The 18,828-nt window shown below is 47.1% G+C and overlaps 2 protein-coding genes across 2 annotated transcripts; one reads left to right on the top strand and one right to left on the bottom strand.

Moving 5' to 3' along the window:
• Positions 1–332: 332 nt before the first annotated feature.
• SHARPIN (SHANK associated RH domain interactor) lies at positions 333–7,664 on the top strand. Its single transcript, XM_043975523.1, has 9 exons — positions 333–655; positions 808–994; positions 1,230–1,346; positions 1,554–1,695; positions 1,833–1,923; positions 2,014–2,182; positions 2,306–2,424; positions 4,222–4,350; positions 4,482–7,664. The coding sequence occupies exons 1-9, from the start codon at positions 452–454 to the stop codon at positions 4,566–4,568; spliced, it is 1,245 nt and encodes a 414-aa protein (XP_043831458.1). The 5' UTR covers positions 333–451; the 3' UTR covers positions 4,569–7,664.
• An 827-nt stretch (positions 7,665–8,491) lies between these two features.
• LOC122736030 (cytochrome c1, heme protein, mitochondrial) lies at positions 8,492–12,983 on the bottom strand. Its single transcript, XM_043978002.1, has 7 exons — positions 12,793–12,983; positions 10,393–10,589; positions 10,098–10,224; positions 9,727–9,884; positions 9,437–9,597; positions 8,985–9,085; positions 8,492–8,824 (listed from the first exon to the last, which is right to left on the bottom strand). Exons 1-7 carry the CDS (start codon positions 12,904–12,906, stop codon positions 8,720–8,722), a joined length of 963 nt encoding a protein of 320 aa, XP_043833937.1. The 5' UTR covers positions 12,907–12,983; the 3' UTR covers positions 8,492–8,719.
• Between the last annotated feature and the right edge of the window lie 5,845 nt (positions 12,984–18,828).

The raw sequence follows: 18,828 nt of genomic DNA, 5'->3' as shown, positions 1-18,828 counted from the left end.
CCTAAGTTCAAATCATACTTTAGATACTTAGCTCTGTGACCATGGACAAGTCGCCTGGCCTTTATCATTATGTTGTTGTTAGCGCTTCACACAAGAATTAGGAAGTTTAGATTCAGCGAGGTGCCTTCTGCTCTCCCAGAATCTGCACCCAAGCCCCGAACCCCATCCATCCTCCCTTCAGTGATACAACCCGCCCCGGCTCCACCCCCACCGTATCCCGTTATTGGTATAGTCCTTCTCCAGCTCCTTCTGGGGAAGAGGCGCGGCTACGTCACTGGCTCAGCCCGCTCACCCCCGCGGATCAGTGGTATAATCCTCGCTGAGCTTCTTCCCCCTGCCGTACTACACCTGGAATAGTCCGGCCCCTGCCGGTGGCTTGGACCGTTCGCTCCTCCGCCCCTTCCCCTAGGCGGGCGGGAGGCTCGGTCCTGGGCCCCGGCCGGCCGGGGTGATGGCGCCGCCTGCAGGCGGGGGCGAGGAGGCGGAGGGCGCACCGCTAGGGGAGGCGTCTGTGCTCGTGGAGGTGCGGGGCCTGGAAGCCGGGCCGGGGCCGGGGCCGGGGCCCGATGGGCTGTGGCGACTGAAGCTGAGCGCCGAGGCCTCGAGGCCCGGGCACTTCCGCCTGTTGCTACAGGGCTCTGGGAGCCTTCCCGGGGTGAGCGCTACTTGGGGCTAGGAGAGGGAGAGAACAGCGGGCATTGGGGGCGGGGGGGCGTGGTGGTGGTGGTGGTGGGGAGAAGTGGTCGAGGGGGATGAGCTCGGGGTCGGAGTGGCGCACTGAACCGAGGTGCGTGCTTGCCCTCCCAGGAAGGCTTTCAGTGGCCCCTGGAATCCGTGGCCTGCACCAGCCGTGGCCCCCGTGAGCTGGAGCTGCAGCCACCCAAGGAAGGTCCCGGGCCAGGTGCTCTGACTCTGTGTTTCCAAGACAGCCAGGACGCCCAGCGCTGGGGTGCCCTTCTGGAGAGAGCCCGGGATCCTGCTCTCAGGGGCACAGGTCTGTTCAGAACTTGGGACCCTGGGCCGGGGTTTGCGGGGCTTACGCGGCTCGGGTAAGACAGTCACAGAAATAGGGAAGTGCTTGTCTATGAGATCACATCAGATGGGGTCATAGAAGATGACCAGGGTCACACGGGATGGGTTCATGCCACAGGGAGCTGGCTAAAATTACAGAGGCAGGGTCAGGCGCTCTGTAAGAAGTTGCTTGTCTTGTCCCATGTCTTTTCTCTCAGCTGCTGCCAGCCCTGCCTCGGCCCCTTCCCCAGGCATTCTGCCCCCTAGTATTTCTACACCACCTCCAGCTTCTGAGGCCGAGTCCCTGTGGAGCCCCCAGGATTTTTCTGAGAAAGGTGAGGCTGAACGGGACTGCATGCCTGGGTCACAGGGGTTAGGGTGAGTCAGGAAGGAGAGAATGAGGCTAAGGAGGGAAGGAGAGGTGGCCTGGAGACTGAAGGGAGGGCAGGATCCAATCAGGGGGCTGGTGTGGGAAGACAGTCAAGCCTTAGGTAAGCTGAGTATTCTCACATTCCCTCCCTCTCTCCCCCTGTCCCTGGCAGAGGAGCTGGCAAACCGGCTGACCCAGGCCATCTGTGGAGGAGATGAGCAGGGAGCAGCTGAAGCCGCAGCTGCCCTGGCTCAGAGGCATGTGCCTCTCAACATCCTGCTCCAGGAGAGCTGCTTCCCGCCAGGGCCTATCAGGTGAGAGCCCTCTTTCTTTGGCCAACACCAATCCCATCCCGACCAAGGCCTTAGTGGGGAATCATTCCCAGGACAGATCCCCAGGCCACCAAGGTGCCCATCCATCCACCCTTCCATCGGTTCATCTCTTGGTCCAGGGTGCAGGTCACAGTGGAAGATGCAGCATCATCAGCTCACATCTCCCTCCGGGTTCACCCTCACAGCACGATAGCAGCCCTACAAGAGCAAGTGAGAGTGGCAGTGGCTTCTGAGTCTGGGGAAGGGGAAAGGTGGGGAGGCTGTTATCTCAAATCCCCTGATGCCTGTTTGGGATCATAGGTGTTCAAAGAGTACGGCTTCCCACCCCGGGTGCAGCGCTGGGTGATAGGCCGTTGTTTGTGTGTGCCCGAAAGGAGCTTGGCCTCCTACGGGGTGCAGAGAGATGGAGACCCCGCCTTCCTCTACCTGCTTTCTGGGCCCCCTGGGCCTCACAGTGCTCGGCCTCCAGGTCAGTGACAGCATGGAGGGGGGGTGGTGAAGCAATAAGGGCCGGGTGTGGGGGTCAGTTTGGAGGCGAAGGCGTGGGGGTTGGGGTACTCCCTTCTGCCTCATAACCTACTTTTTGATACAGGCCGGGGACTAGAGGCCAGCCAGAAATCAAATGGGGAGATCAGCTCCCTCCTCGCCCAGCAACCAGGGCTTCCTCAAGCCTCTCGTCCAGCCCCCACCAACCTTTCTGGATGCCCTCAGGTGAGTCTATCATGTGAGTGGTATCCCAGCCTATTGTGAAGGGTAGGTGGTGAGTGGGATTGGGCTGAAAGCCCCAAGAAAGTTAGTTTCCTCATCTGTCAAAGGGGTTAGCTGACCTCTGGCCTGTTTTACCTGTACCCCAAGACCCCCAATACCCCACATACCTTCTCCCAGGATTTTGGGAAGGGTATGATGAAAAGCTGGACATAGATTCAGTTCATTCTGCAAGCACCTGCTATATGCTGCACAAACTGGAGGAGCTGAAAGGTTCCTTTCTTAGATTTTCTAGTTCCATCACCTGATTATACAGAAGAGCATACTGTAAGAAAGTGAATAATAAGAGCTAGCATTTATATAGTGCTAAAAAGCACTTTACAAATACTGTCATTTTATCCTTACAACTACCCTGGGAAGTTGGTACTATTAGTATTTCAACTTTATAGATGAGGAAACTGAAGGAGACAGAGGTTAAGTGACTTGTCCAGGGTTACACAGGTAGTTAAGTATCTGAGGCAGGATTTGAACTCAGGTCTTCCTAATTCCGGGGCAGCTAGGTGGCAAAGTGGATAGAGCACTGAGCTTAGAATCAGGAAAATCCATCTTAATGAGTTCGAATCCAGCCTCAGAAACTTACTAGCTGTGTGACCCTGGGCAAGTCACTTAACCCTGTTTGCCTCAGTTTCCTCATCTGTAAAATGAGTTGGAGAAAGAAATGGCAAACCACTCCAGGATCTCTGCCAAGAAAACCCCACATGAGGGGCAGCTAGATGGCGAAGTGGTTAAAGCACCGGCCCTGGATTCAGGAGTACCTGAGTTCAAATCCGGCCTCAGACACTTAACACTTACTAGCTGTGTGACCCTGGGCAAGTCACTTAACCCCCATTGTCCCGCAAAAAAAAAAAAAAAAGAAAAAAAAAAAAGAAAACCCCACATGGGGTCACAAAGAGCCAGACGCTAATGAACAACAACAAAACAACTGATTCCAGGACTGTGCCTCTTACCTGACCCAACTGTCATCCCCTGCCAGAAATAGTTCTTAAATCCAGACTCTTGACTGATAGTCTAGTCCAGGGTTCTTTTCACTGCCCCCTGGGACAGCTGTTACAAAGTACCTGACACAAGGGAATAGAATGGAAGGGAAACAGTTAACAATAGTAATCATGAAAAAGAGAAAAGGGGGGAAAATTGCACAAAAAATATTTATAGCAACTCTTTGTGGTGGCTAAGAATTGAGAATCAAGGGAATGTCCATCAATTGAGGAATGAAGGAAGAAGCTGTGGTATATGATTGTGGTGGAATGGTCTTGTGCTATAGGAAATGACAAACAGGATGATCCCAGAAAAACCTGGAAAGACTCATGAACTGATGTATAGTGAAGTGAGCAGAGCTGAGAGGACTGTGCATAGTGATAGCAGTATTGTTCAATGAGCAATTGTGAATGACTTAACTACTCTCAGCAGTGCAATGATCCAAGACAATCCCAAGGGAGTAATGCCAAAACATACTATCCACCCCATAGAAAGAACTGATAAAAGGAGCACTTGTGGATTGTACATATATAACCTGGTTGCTGTCTTGTGGAGGGGGGAGGAAAGGGAGGGAGAAAAATTTGGAACTCTAAATCTTATGAAAATGAACGTTGAAAACTACCCTTACGTGTTACTGGAAAAAATAAAATAAATATTTGTTGCTAAAACAAAAGCAAAAAAACCCAAAGTACCTGACACGTTAAGTCTCAGAGCTTGAGAAAGGGTGGTTGAATGATTGATCCCTGTACTCATCTGTCCTCCTACCAGGTCGGCTGGTCCTGCCCTTCCTGCACCTTCATCAATGTTCCTGGGCGACCAGGGTGCGAGATGTGCAGCACCGAACGACCAGCTTTCCGAAGCCCACAGCCAGAGGCTCCTGCTCAGCAGCCCCCAAGGGTAAGGGCTGGCAAAGTGTTGAGCATCAGTCATTAATTCATGGGTTCACCAAACATTTATGAAGCAGGTCTTGTATGCAGTGCACTGTGTTAAGGACCAGAACTGACCTCCACTTCATGTTTCCTCCTCAGATTACAAGGCGGGGAGAGGACATGACCACTCCCTCCAACCTCGGGTCCCTGCATGCCTTTTTTCACATGTCAAGTGAATTCTCCTGACCAGATGATGTCAAATCAGTGGACTGGGGCTAACTTATTGGATTGAGGGCAGTCTAAGAGTGACTTATCCACTTACACCTGGATGGACCACTGAATAGAAATTGGACTATAGTAATAAAAAAAAAATCCATCGTATTTGGAGAAGACTGTGTAAAAGCACTTTTACATCCATCATGCAAGCCAGGTTCCTATGATTGAGATCTCTCCCCTAAATGGACTGGGAAGCAATCAGTTCAGTTTAGCAAACATTTATTTATTAAACATTTGCTGTGTATAGTCCTGTGCTCTGTAGCATCTTCACATGTCTACACAGGATCCCTGCCCTTCAGAGAACTCACAGGCCAAAAAGGGAATAAGAATAGAGAATATGACCTAAGTTCATTAAAGGTAAAAACCAAGGTGTTCTGTGAAGTCAGAAGGGTTAGGAGTAATACTTGGGGTGGGCATGGATGAGAACAGGTTTCCTAGAAGAGTAGATACTTGGGCTTTAAAAGATGGGTAAAAGGGGGCAGCTAGGTGGCGCAGTGGATAGAGCACTGGCCCTGGAGTCAGGAGGACCTGAGTTCAAATCTGGCCTCAGACACACTTACTAGCTGTGTGACCCTGGGCAAGTCAATTAACCCCAGTTGCCTCACCAAAAAAAAAAAAAAAAAAAAAAAGGGTAAAAATCCACCATGTAGAGAGATTTGTGGAATAGCAAAAGGCCAGAGGTGGGAACGTGTAGGGTTTGTGTATGAGAATTATCCAGTTTGGCTGGAATAGTGTTGTGGGAGTAAATATAAAATAAGGCTAAAGAGGCAGCGAGGGATGCCAAGTTGTGGAGGGCCTTTGATGCCAGGATATGAAATTTTAGGTTCCTTCAAGAGGCTCTTGTCTAGAAAACTATTGGAGTTTGCAGGACTGATGGGACAAGCTCCTTTTACATAAGGAATATTCACTTGGCATGTGAAGGACTGGAAGAGGTATAGAGTCAGGAAGATCTACTTAAGGTTATTAGGAAATGTCTAGGCAGGTAATAAGAGAATATGCCAGTTTGGTGCCAGTAGGAATAATGGAAGTCATGGGCATGAGATGTTGAGAGGATGGAATTGACAGGAATTGGCAACTGTTTGGATATGAAGGAGTGAAGAAAAAAAGATATCCAAGGTGACATACAGATTAATAAAACATGTTTACATAGAGGGAAACGATAAACCCATTCTTGGCGATGATGAACTTGAAGTTCTGGTGGGACATCCAAGGTGATGTCCTGGCTAGTTCCCAGAATAAAGTTTAGAACTAGGAACATAGCTCAGAGCATTCTCTACATTTGTTGATGTTTTTCAGTTGTCTCCAATTCTTCGTGAGTTGAGATTTTCTTGGCAAAGATCCTGGAGGAATTTGCCATTTCCTTCTCCAGCTCTTTTTTACAGATAAGGAAACCAAGGCAAATGAGTGACTTGCCCAGGTGCACACAGCTGGTGTCTGAGGCTGGATTTGAACTCAGGTCCTAACTCCAGGCCAGGTGTTCTATTTACCTAGCCTTATCTAGATAGACATGATTAAAATTGCTAAAAGGAGAGTGTAGAAACAACAGTCAAGGGGGATGCCCAATTTAGGAAATCCAGTCAGAGGAGAAACAAGTGGACTATGCAGAACCATGATCAGTGTGGTCAAATGATACAGAGAAATCAAGGAGAATGAGGCCTTTGAATTGTGTGATTGGAAGTCATTGGCAACCTTTTCAGCAGAAACTTGAGATGAAATGAAAGCCAGGTAAGAGGATGAAGAGAGGAAAGAATAAGAAAATAGTAGAAATTTTATCCTTAGAAGCAGATGGGTGGTACAGTGGAGAGTGCTGGCCTTGGAGTCAGATCAAATCTGCTTGCCTCAGTTTCTTCATCTGTAAAATGGGGTTAATGACAGCACCTTTCCCCCCAGGGTAGTTGTGTGAATAAAATGATCCTATCTGTCAAGTGTTTTCCAGTTATTTTCAATTAAGTTTTAACACTGAAAACAGAAGAGAAATGTGTGTAAATGTAAAGGGCTTTTTTAGATTTTCAAGGATGTGCTTGCAGGAGCCAATGGAAACAAAGTCAAGATGCATGAAGAAAGAAGGGGATAAAATGGAATGAAGCTCTAGGAGAGTCAGAAGAGCAAAGATAGAGGAACTGGCTTTAGTAAGAAACAGGGATGACCATGAAAATCAAGGAGCTAAAACTTTGGAGAAAGGGTTGAGAAAGTGTGTGTGTGTAGTTCTTTTAGCTCTTTAATAAAAGCTATGTGGGTCAGTGGGGGCTAAGAGACTGGCTCTTGGAAGAGTCTGGCCCTGTAACTTGCATGTCTCCCCTCCTTCCCTTAGTTCATGCATCCTACAACCACACCTGTACATAAGGCACTGCCATGCTCTCAAGGAAATCATGACATATCCTGAAGGGAACACAAACACACACAGAAGAGCAAGATACTGAATACAAAGGAGAGGTAAAGGTGCTCTATGAGGAACTTGAGGAAGATTATTTTCACATTTCGGGGAAAGACACAGGGAAGGAGAAAGGTATCCTAAATGCTGCACGGAGGGGAACATGCCATGTTCCTGGAAAGGAAGCATTTTAATGTTTGGGAGAGAGATTGGACAGTCCAGTCCAGGTATCTGTGGGAGAGAACAAGGGACTAGAAACATTTTTTAGCACAGCTTACCTCAAATAGAGTATGTAAATAGCAATAGCAAGAAAAAGCTGGAAAGGTAGATTGGAGGCCAGTTGTGGAAGGCTTTGCATGCTGGGACACATTATTTGTGCTTTTACTCAGTGGAAAACCACTGAAGGTTTCTGAGTAAAAGCATAAAATGATGAGAACAGTGCCTGAGGAAGGGAAAGTTACCTAAAAGTAGGAAGGTTAGAGAAGGCAGATGACTGAGACCAGGGCAGTGGCACTAGGAAAAGGGACTGATTTGAGATATTGGAAGTAGAGTCCATAGGACTTTGAAATAATGGGAGCAGGGGGCCAGGAAGGTCATCAGTTGAGGGTGGAACTGAAGATGACATGGTGTGAACCTGGGGTTCTAGGAGAATAGAAGTATCATTAGTTATCAATAAAATCTCATTTTTGAAAATACCAATCCCTTTCATGTGAATTTTAAGAATTGAGGGAACCAAGGGTAATGATAACTGCAGTGGAGATGACAAAATTCCATCATCTTCCTACTCCTGACGCAGGGCACAACACTCCCCTTGCTTTGTTTGGCTTAATTTATAAGGTCAATTCTCCAAAGACTATAGATGTGTATGTATGGGAAACATTTCTTCTTGTACTACCCCCCCCATACTGTCTTTGTTATGTTTGTTGTGGGGTGGGGGAGAGGGATAGGGAGGAATAAGTTAAGAGCCTAGGCAAAACTCCAACTGATCTTGGGACACCCAAACCTAGAGCTCAATGACAGAGCATCTTTTTGTTCAAATTATAGTGAACATCAACCTCTAAGTCCTGTCCCCCCTCATCCTAAGTAAATTTCATTCTCAAGGGAGGAGGGATTTTGAGGGCCTCTTTACAAGGTGAGGGGTAAAGGCAAAGTGCCTCTGGAACATAAGGAAGTTCAGGTCAATCCCACAGTCTTCCCCAAACTCCCTCTCCAAGGCAATCTTGGTTTCCACTTGGTTTCCATCAATAGCTCCAGGCCTCTAAAAATGAAATTGGTGACTGACCCTACTATCCATGGTCCCTCCCTCTGCATCAAGTCCCTGCTACCAAAGGGTGAAAGGTTAGCCCCTACCTAAGCCCTAAATTACAAATATCTAAACTGCTTCAGGAGCATAGGCATGGATCCTAGTCCTCATGGCACCTAAAACCTACTAAGACCCAGTTTTCTGACAAACCTAACTTTAAGCTAGCTACTCTGATCCGGCCCTCTTCAGTCCCCTCATTTAGCCATTCACACAGTCACATTGAGAAACTTAATTTATTTCTGGTGAGGGGGAGGAAGGGTCTGGCAGTGCTGGTGGGGCAAAGCCAGTTCTTCTGCCCCACCCCCACCCTTGCCCATCCAAGAGGAGTGGCCAGACTGAGCTGGACCTGATGGCCAGGCTGACCGTGCCTGTAGGACAAGATGTGCCAGGCTGGGCCGAGGTGAATCAAGCCCAATAGTGGGGGAAGATGTCCACATGAAGGTGTGATCACTTAGGGGGCCGGTATGCCAGCTTCCGACTCTTCAGCACTGACCACTTGTGCCTTTTCATGGCGTAGGTGAGGGGGATCAGCAAGCTAAACATTAGCAGCATCTGCGGAAAGAGACCTCAAAGAGCTCAGGGAAGAACTCCCTTTCTTCCCTCAACAGGCTGAGGGCTTCTTCCCCCAATACCCCAATCCTTCCCTCTCTCTCCTTGCCCCCCAGCCCTTCTCCTCCTTCCCCAACCCCAGCCTCTTCCAAGTCTTTATCACCTTGAGTCCCATGAGTTTGCGATGATCATGCTCTGGTTCAGATGCCCAACGCAGGAAGGTAGACACGTCCTTTGCTATCTGTGACATAGTGGCTGGTGTACCTGAATGAACCAGAATAGTGACATGATAAAGGCAAAGCACTACCAACAGGTTCTGATACTAGGACCATTGAAAGGACTGGGCTCAGAATAATGGGACCATGGGGATAGGTCCACATGATAAGAATACAGAGCCCGACCCCTTCTTCGTTTTTTTTATACATGAGGAAACTGGGGTTCAGAAGGGCAAGGGAAGTGCCTAAGGTCACAAAGCTAGTAAGTAGAGGGGAATAAGGTAAGGGAGAAAAGGACTAGGACAAGTGAGGAATGGGAAGGAGTAAAGCATATGGAGATGGTGTAAGAATAAGACATAGTGGGTAGGGGAAAGGAGGATGGGGGTGGTATAAAGCTCACCATCATCATATTCAAGGACCTCATTGTAGATAGGGGGAGCCATGGCAATGGCCTGGCCAGGGAAGTAGGCATTGAAGTAAAGGCCCTCTCGAAGAGAGATTCCAGCAGGTGGGTCACAGTATCCCGTAAGCAGGGAAAAGACATAATCCTCACCGCCGTGCCTGGTCCAGGACAAAGAAGTCAGTAGATCCTCCCAACCTCCATGCCCAGACTCCTGATATACCCACTGGAGTTTTTTGGTCTAGGATCTAGCTCCCTTCCCAATGATTGGTAAAAAGAGGTTGCAGTACCTGGCTCGGATGATGTAGCTGAGGTCGGGGGGTATTGCCCCATTGTTGGCAGCCCGAGCAGCCTCAGGGTTGGGGTAGGGCTTGGGGAAATAGTCAGAAAGCTTCCCTGGCCTCATGAACATCTCTCCATCTTCATTAGGACCATCCTGAACCTGTATCTATAAACCAGACACCAGCCCCAAAGTCACCGCAATACACAAGTACAGACCATCCCCAGTCACCCAAATCCCCTTTTCCAAATTCCCCAGACTCGCTGGTGATAGCCCAGGCATAAGCCTTCTCTCCCATACATCCCCTTCAAAGAGCGCCCCCCCCCCCCATCCTGTAGATTGATCTCAGTATTTGGTCTAGTACAGTCACATTTTCCTTACTTCCTCTGCCAGGGCCTTGGCTTCTGCTTCAGTGTAGCACACACCCACCAAATGGCGATAAGCCAGGTAGTCCATGCTGTGGCAGGAAGAGCATACCTGCTTATACACCTGGAAGCCCCTTCGAATGCTGGAGTGGAGGAGACAAAAGAACTCAGGGAAGCCTCAAGTGATCTTCCGCTATTGATGCATACATACCTCTAGGGCAGCAAACTCACACAGTCCCCCATTCTACCACTTCCCACCTCACCCATTAACTTAAATTCCACAGGCTTCAATAATAAAATCCCAGGCCTACCTGCTATGGTCCAAGGAGGAGAGGAAGCCTCGGTGAGACCAGGGGTAGCTTGGTGGGTGCAGCTCTAGGTCACTGGCACCTACAGCAGTGTGCAGGGCCACAGCAAGTCCTGCACCTCCAGCAGCCAGCATGCCTAGGGCTGATAGCACCACTTTCCGGCCCCTCGAGAGGTTTGAGAATGATGACATTGTAGCAGCCTGCAAGGTACCCATTCAGCTCAGAGCTCATGGCACCCCCAATCGGGATTCTCATCAGTTCAGTGCCTAATGGTTCCCTTCCCGTTCCCAGAAGTCCACAAAGTTCCAATTAGTTTACAGCCACAGTCCCCAGGCCTGCCTATCTCAAAGCCCATACCCCCAAAGATCAAGTATTTATGTATAGCCAGAGTGACTGAAGGCTTCCCTCATCACCCCACCCTGCCCCTGGTCTCCTTAGGGAAGACAGTGGGGAAAAATTGGGTCCAGGTTCTAGTCTAGACTTTGCCATTGACACACTGTGACTATATGCTAAGCAAGTCCACTCATTAACTGCTCTGGTCCTCCGTCTTCTCACTAGGAAAAGATGACCCCTAAAGTTGCTTTTCCAGCTCCAAATCCTACAGTATTCCTATATGGTTGAGGTACATTCCAGGTCTCAGACTTATTTTACCTCTCCTAACTGGGGGAAAGAGAGAACCATCTTCAACAAGGCCTAGGGCTCCATTCTTGTCCCCTTTAGAAACAGAAAAGGTGACCACCCCCATCTTTTTCATGCCACAACTTTTTGAAGTCCCAGGCTTTACCCAGCCCAGCCCTAGACAAGGAATGAATTTTAAGAGGTTTAGAGAATGAAGGGGAACATAGGGAAGAAGGGATTCAGATGGTCTCCTAGAAAAGGTCAAAAGCTCAAGGTCAAAGGTAGCTGGACCAGAACATGCTGAGGTCATGCCGACACAAGTGGAGAGGAGCACGTTGCAGAGTACAGGTATATGAACACCTCCATGCCCCTGTGAGCAGAATACTTGGGAGGACAACTCAGCCAGGGTCCTTCTGTTTCTAGACAGGCTTAAGGACGGGGATCTAGCCTGTTTTTAAAGAACCATACAATCCTGCTGACTTACTATCAAGAAGCTACACCTCAGTGGTGGTCTAACCTCTCTTCATCCTGCTCCAACACATCCTTCCTCTACACACTAAGGCAGCAGGGATGGAAGACAGCATGCTCACACCCCTAACTCTTTCTCCTAATGCAGACCATCAGTCAGTTTCTCCCACTTTCAGGTCCCAGGAGCTCAAGTTGCCATACATGGCCAAGATCCCCCTTGTGTGGGCTGCCAAGGGTGGAGGGATCCAAGGGGGAATGAGGAAGAGTGCACCTCAGCAACCCCTAAATGTTGAGTGGAGCAGGGTGGGCAGACACAGACCACAGGAACCCACAAACCAATCCAAGGACAAAAACCCACTTCCCAACAGTCAGCCAGCTGACCAGCCAGCTCTGGGGGCTAATTAGAGGGGGGAGCTCCAGGTAAGAGCCAGGACCTACACCTAGGGCAGACCAGCACAGATCAGATGGGGAGGATTCTCACTGGGGTGTGATCTCATTCTTTCCCACTTCAGTCCCTTTCCCAATTCCTAGAGGGGAAGCATTACCTAGTGCTGGAGGTAGTTACAAGTGCTTACCCCTCCTCCTCTGTACTTTGTATCAGCTTCCCTCCCTAGCCCATAGTCCTGGGCCAAGGTCACCTCAGGCTCCACGACAAGGGTAGAGGGACCTAGGGGAGTTGAGCCCAGGCTGAGGGGCTCCGTGACCCCAAAATAACCTAGGAGGGGGCCACAGACTCAGTGGACAGAAAAAGGTCACAGGGGGTCATGCATGCAAAGTCCAGGCCCAAGAGTGGGGTTGCCCTCAAGCTTGACTTCTGGGGCGGGGGAGTGGGGATTTTAAGGTGAGGCTAAGGTAGGCAAGGGACCCCGGGAGGAAAGGCCGGGTGAGATTGGGACCCCACGGGGACAGGGAAGTGGCGTGGGGAGGAAGATGATGGGGATTGGGGGAAGGGGATGGTTTAGGCAGGGGCTGTGACTCCAGACAGGGCCCAGGGCTGGAAGCATGCACCTGGGAGGGGATCAGGCCAGGGCTGCAGGGAGGGGACTCCAGAACTGGGACCGGGCTACAGAGCGGGGCCATACTGCCGGGACAGGGCCGGGCAGCAGGGCGGGGAACAGCAAGGCAGGAAGCGGGGAAACGTTGCCCGGCTTGGATCGGGCTGTAGCGCAGGCTCCACGAGCGGGGCGGGAGTCCCATTGCGAGCTCTCCGGGCCGGGGTCGGGCCAGGCCGCGCGCCCGGAGCCGTGACCTTCAGGCGGCCGCGGGGTCTCGCGGGGACTCGCGGAGGAGAAGGGGAAGGGGGCGGTGCTCACTCACCTGAGGCAGCCGCAGCACGAGAGTACCGGGCCTAGCGCTGCCCAGCAGGACCCGGCTATGGGCGCGCGGAAGCCACAGTACGGACAAGCGCCCCATAGCCCCGGCCGCCGCCATCTCGGGCCTCCTCAACGCCGCCGCCGCCGCCGTCCCGTGAGCCCACGCGGCCCCAGCTGAGGAAGAGAAGCCTCGCGAGAGCGGTGCCACCGAGCTCAAGCCGCCGCAACGGGGCGGGGCCTCAATGAACAGGGCCTGGGCCAGACTGCCCAACCCCAGCGCCACAGAGCGAGGACGGTAGCAGGCGGGGGCGGGGAGTCAGGGTCCTCGGGAAATGCGCCTGCGCAAGGAGTAGGGCCTAAAAGGTTGTACAAGGTGAATAGAACCTCGAGCAACCTCTTCCGCCAGAGGGAGATGCAGGAGGGAGTACCGCCCCAACCCCCACTCCGTTTCCATGGAAACAGAGGGAAGGTGAATGGACCTCTTCTGTTGTCATAGGAACGAGCATCCTTCCCCCAGTATATGGGAATGTGGTAGTTCCTGCCTTCCTCGGGCCACAGAAGTAAAACAAGGGGAAGAGAGTAAGAGGGTTCCTGCAGGACATCTAGTTCAATATACACCTAAGCATCCTCAAGGAACGAAAAAAAAATTATAGATGGCATTTCTATAGAACTTTACCCTTTTGCCGCATTTGACGGTATTGATCACCATTTCTTTCTTCTTGGATACTCTCTTTGGGTTGTCATTGAATTTCTCTCTCCCGGTTCGCCCATCTATTTAACTGGTTTTTTGTTTGTTTTTGTGGGGCAGTGAGGGTTAAGTGACTTGCCCAGGGTCACACAGCTAGTAGGTGTCAAGTGTCTGAGAGGGGATTTGAACTCAGGTTCTCCTGAATCCAGGACCGGTGCTTTATCCACTGGGCCACCTAGCTGCCCTGCCCATCTATAACTTCACCTTCTTGGTTTCCCTCCATCATTCATTTTCAACGTCACCTCCAAATCCCTGTTATTGTCCTTCTCTCTTGTCTTCACACCCATCTGGTGACCTCATCAACTCCTGTGGGTTCAATTGCTATCTGTATGTCTATGTTTTTCAGATCTAAATATCCATCTCAGTCTCTCCTGAGCTCCAGTCTCAAATTACCATTTGCCTATTTTGAATTGCATTTTTCATAAGTATCTCAAACTCAGTATGTCTAGACCAGAACTCACCTTTCCATTCAAATCCACCCTTAATCCCATCAAGGGCACCACCATACTTCCAGTGAGCTGTTTGGAAATTTGCTGCCATTTTTGACTCCTCATTCCTCTTCACCCCACATATCTAATCAATTTTCAAACCTTGTTTTATCTTTATGTCCTCTCTCAGCAGTGGAAAGAGCTTTGGTTCTGCAATTAGAAGGCTTGGATTTAAATCTTTCTTCTGATTCTTACTATATGTGTGACCAAGTCATTTAACTTCCCCAGGTCTCAGTTTCTACATCTATAAAAAGAGGGGGGGGCAGCTAGGTGGCGCAGTGGATAGAGCACCGGCCCTGGAGTCAGGAGTACCTGAGTTCAAATCCAGCCTCAGACACTTAACACTTACTAGCTGTGTGACCCTGGGCAAGTCACTTAACCCCAATTGCCTCACTAAAAAAAAAAAAAAACAAATAAAAAGAGGGGGCAGGACAAGAGGGCTTCTGAAGTCCCTTCCATCTCTAAATCTATGATCCTATATTCCTCCCTTTTTACTGACACAGTCACTACCATAGTTCATACCCTCATCACTTCTCATGTGCACACCTATTGTAATAGTCTCCAATTTGACCTCCCAACTTCAAGCCTCCTTCCATTCTAATCCATTCTTCATATAGCTCCCGAGTTATTTTCCTGAAGTTAAGATCTGATCGCATAACCTCCCTATCCCTTATTGCTGGAATCAGATATGAACCCCTCTGTTTGGCATTTAAATATCTTCACAGATTAATTGCTCATGGGTAGGCTGAGTTAATATAATAAAAATGACAATTCTACCTAAATTAATTTACTTATTCAGTACCATACCAATCAAATTATCAGAAAACTTTTATATAAAGCTAGAAAAAATAGTAAACTCATTGGGAAGAACAAAAGGTCACCAATATCAAGGGAATCAATAAAAATATGAAGGAAGGTGGTCTAGCAGTACAGCTTTTATCAAAACAATATGGTATTGGCTAAGAAATAGAGTGATGTATCAGTAGAATAGATTAGGTACAAAATACACAGTAGTAAATGACCATAATGATCTAGTATTTTACAAACTCAAAGATCCCTGTTTTGTTGACAATAACTCTCTATTTGACAAAGATTACTGAGAAACTGGAATGCAGTTCGTCAAAAAAGTAGATATAAACCAACATCTCACACTATATACCATGATAAGGTCAAAATAGGTACATGACTGAGGCATAAAGGGTGATATCATAAACAAATGAGTAGAATGTGGAGTAGTGTGCCTGTCAGATCTATGGATAAGGAAAAAAATTGTTACCAAATGAGATGGAGAACATTATGGGATATAAAATGAATAATTTTGATTACATTAAATTTTTTTTTGGTGAGGCAATTGGAGTTAAGTGACTTGCCCAGGGTCACACAGCTAGTAAGTGTCAAGTGTCTGAGGCTGGATTTGAACTCAGGTCCTCCTGACTCCAGGGCCAGTGCTCTATCCACTGTGCCACCTAGCTGCCCCCAATTACGTTAAATTTAAAAGGTTTTGTACAAACAAAGCCAATATTTCCAAGATTAGAAGGGAAGCAGGAGACTGGGGGGAAATTTTTACAGCAAATTTCTCTGATAAAGGCCTCATTTTTTAAAAATATAGAAAATAGTCAAATTTATAAGAATGCAAATCATTCTCCAATTGATAAATGGTCAAAGGATATGAACAGGCAATTTCAGATGAAGAAATCAAAGCTGTCTATAGTCACATGAAAAATGCTCTAAATCACTATTGATTAGAGAAATACAAATTGTAATACTATCTCACACTCATAAGATTGGTTAATGTGACAGAAAGGGAAAGTGACAAATGTTGGAAGAGATTTGAAAAAATTGGAACATTGATGCATTATTAGTAGAGTTGTGAACTTATCTGACCATTCTGGAGACTAATTTGGAACTATGTCCAAAGGGCTATAATACTGTATACAAGGGGCAGCTAGGTGGTGCAGTGGATAGAGCACCACCCCTGGAGTCAGGAGTACCTGAGTTCAAATACGGCTTCAGACACTTAACACTTACTAGCTGTGTGACCCTGGGGCAAGTCACTTAACCCCAATTGCCTCACTAAAAAAAAAAAAAAAAGACTGTATACATTTTGACCCAGCAATATCACTCCTAGGTCTGTATCCGAAAAAGATAAAAAACAAAAAGGAAAAGGACCTATATGTTAAAAAAAAAATTTATAGCAGCTTTTTTTTTATGGTGGCAAAGATTTGGAAATTGAGGGATGTCCATCAGTTGGGGAATGGCTGAATAAGTTGTGGTATATGATTGTGATAGGATACTATTATGCTATCAGAAAAGATGAACAAGATGCTTTCAGAAAAACTTGAAGAGATACTGAAGAGTTCAAGATGATTCCTATATTTTGAATCCGAGGGATTAGGAAAATGGTGGTTCCCTCTATAGTAATGGGGAAAGTAGGTGGGGAAGTTTTATGGGGAAATATAATGAGTTTTGTTTTGGATATATTGAGTTTAAGATGATCAGTTTGAGATATCTGAAAGGCAGTAGGAGAAATGAGATTGGAGGTCAATAGAGACTTTAGAGCAAGATAGGCTAATTTGAGAATCATTAGCCCAGATATGGTAATTAAATTCATGGGAGCTGATGAGATCACCAAATCTAAGGAAAAGAGAAGAGGACTTGGGACAGAACCCCAAGGAATATCTACAATTAGAGGGCATGGTCCGAAAGAGGATACAGCAAAACAGACAGAGAAGGAGTGGTTATATAGGTAGGAAGAAAACCAGGAAAGAGTGGGGTTCTGAAAACCTAGAAAGAAAAGTATATCAAAGAGCAGAGAATGGACAACAGTATCAAAGGCTGCAGGGAGGTCAAGGGAAATGAGGGTTGAGAAAAGACTATTGGATTTGGAAATGAAGGGATCATTAGTAACTTCGGAGAGAGCAGTTTTGGTAGAATGAAAAGGTCAGAAGCTTGATTGTAAGGGGTTAAGAAGAGAGTGAGAGAAGAGAAAATGGAGGCACCTATTTTAGATGACCTTTTTGAGAAGTTTAACTACAAAGGGCAGAAGAGATATTGGACAATTGTTAATGAAGATGGAAGAAACAGGTGAGGGTTTTTTCAGTGTGTATGAGACATGGGCATATTTGTAAGAACATTGTTTTTTATGAAAGGTTTTCCTTTTATCTAATGATTTGATTAATGATGTAGTCTTTTTTTTACCTCTTATTGATATCAACAAGTTCAATAAAACGTACTTGAGGATTAAAAAAAGAAGAAAAACAAAATACCCCCTGCTCTCAAAGAACTAACAACATATTGGGAAGAAACAACAAATATGTTTGGTGCAACTAGGTAGCACAGTGGATAGAGCACTGGCCCTGGAGTCAGGAGGACCTGAGTTCAAATCCAGCCTCAGACACTTGACATTTACTAGCTGTGTGACCCTGGGCAAGTCACTTAACCCCAATTGCCTCACAAAAACAAAAACAAAAAACCCCCCCAAACCCCAAATATATGTTTAAGTAGATTCAAAATAAATACCCTATAATTTGAGGATGGAGTATTAGGAAAGGCCTAATGTAGAAGATAATGTAGGAGATGAACTTTCAAGTAGACTCCTCCACATTCTATGAAGGAGAAGTAAGGAGGTTGTACATTCCAGACAAAAGGGATAGCCCATACAGAGGCACAGTAATGAAAGATGAAATACCATGTGTGATGGACAGCAAGTAGGCAATTTGGTGGCTCAGGAAAGTGTTTGAAGTAGAATAATATCTAGTAAGCCTGAAAAAGTAGGTTGAACTTGTGAAAAAATATATTTTCATAACTGTCTTCTACAGAAAACAGAGTGAGAAATTCACAGAACATATCAGAGTAAAAAGGGAAACACAGCACTAGTTTCTTGTCCCCTTAGCAAGCAGGCATGTACGTGCAGATTTTCCTTCCAAAGAAGCTCAAGACTCCTTTGTTAGTGAAAGTATTTAAACCTTCTTGGCTCACTGGTTACAGACCTTGATCATCCAAGTTTTGTATTAGCAAATCAATCAGATCCAGATTGATTAACTTTTGATTTTTCTGACTTGTTAGTAGTACACAGATGTTATCAGTTCCATTAGCATGATACAAATCATTTTGATAGTACAACTTAAAAGCAAACAATATGACAAGACTATGTGATTCAAAGGGGTTGTCACAGATAAGGATACCCAAATGTTTTTACGAATATTGGAGAGGAAAACATGATGTTTACAGCAGACACAGGTGTTTGTTAGAGAGCCATGAAATCTACCAATTATCCTGGGGAAAGAAGTCACAGTAGATAGGATCTTATCTGCTAGCTATAAACTCTCAAACATTTGAAGGGGCAAATGATATTCAACACCCCAAATAACTCTGGGGTTTGCTTGACACTCACTTGTATATTATCTGGGTTCAGTTGGAGGGCATTTTAATATCATTAATTCAAGGTTTCATTAGATTCTTTTAGATAACAAGGCAGCTCCATCAAATCCAGGTGGCTTATAATTCACTATCTCATTTGTATTTAGATTGTTAAATTGTGCATAACAGACTTATGCTTAAGATGGATGGCAACACAAGGGGCAGCTAGCTGGTGCAGTGGATAGAGCACTGGCCCTGGAGTCAGGAGGACCTGAGTTCAAATCCGGCCTCAGACACTTAACACTTACTAGCTGTGTGACCCTGGGCAAGTCACTTAACCCCAATTGCCTCCCCTAAATAAATAAATAGATAAAATAAAAGATGGATGGCAACACAAAAGATAATAGAAAAGTTCAACTCTCACATAAATCCCAGAAAATAACTA

Source organism: Dromiciops gliroides, chromosome 1 (genome assembly GCF_019393635.1).
Source record: "Dromiciops gliroides isolate mDroGli1 chromosome 1, mDroGli1.pri, whole genome shotgun sequence".
NCBI lineage: Eukaryota > Metazoa > Chordata > Mammalia > Microbiotheria > Microbiotheriidae > Dromiciops > Dromiciops gliroides.
This window is presented reverse-complemented; position numbering and strand designations above follow the sequence as displayed.

What these genes read in the sequence shown, in the direction of transcription:
- SHARPIN (XM_043975523.1), top strand. Translation starts at nt 452, where the DNA reads ATGGCGCCGCCTGCAGGCGGGGGCGAGGAGGCGGAGGGCGCACCGCTA. An exon ending in TAGCAGCCCTACAAGAGCAA is followed by an intron (nt 1,924 to 2,013) that starts GTGAGAGTGGCA and finishes TTGGGATCATAG; the next exon opens with GTGTTCAAAGAGTACGGCTT. An exon ending in ACCTTTCTGGATGCCCTCAG is followed by an intron (nt 2,425 to 4,221) that starts GTGAGTCTATCA and finishes TCCTCCTACCAG; the next exon opens with GTCGGCTGGTCCTGCCCTTC.
- LOC122736030 (XM_043978002.1), bottom strand. Translation starts at nt 12,906, where the DNA reads ATGGCGGCGGCCGGGGCTATGGGGCGCTTGTCCGTACTGTGGCTTCCG. An exon ending in TCCTCCTTGGACCATAGCAG is followed by an intron (nt 10,225 to 10,392) that starts GTAGGCCTGGGA and finishes CCTCCACTCCAG; the next exon opens with CATTCGAAGGGGCTTCCAGG. An exon ending in AGCTACATCATCCGAGCCAG is followed by an intron (nt 9,598 to 9,726) that starts GTACTGCAACCT and finishes GTCCTGGACCAG; the next exon opens with GCACGGCGGTGAGGATTATG.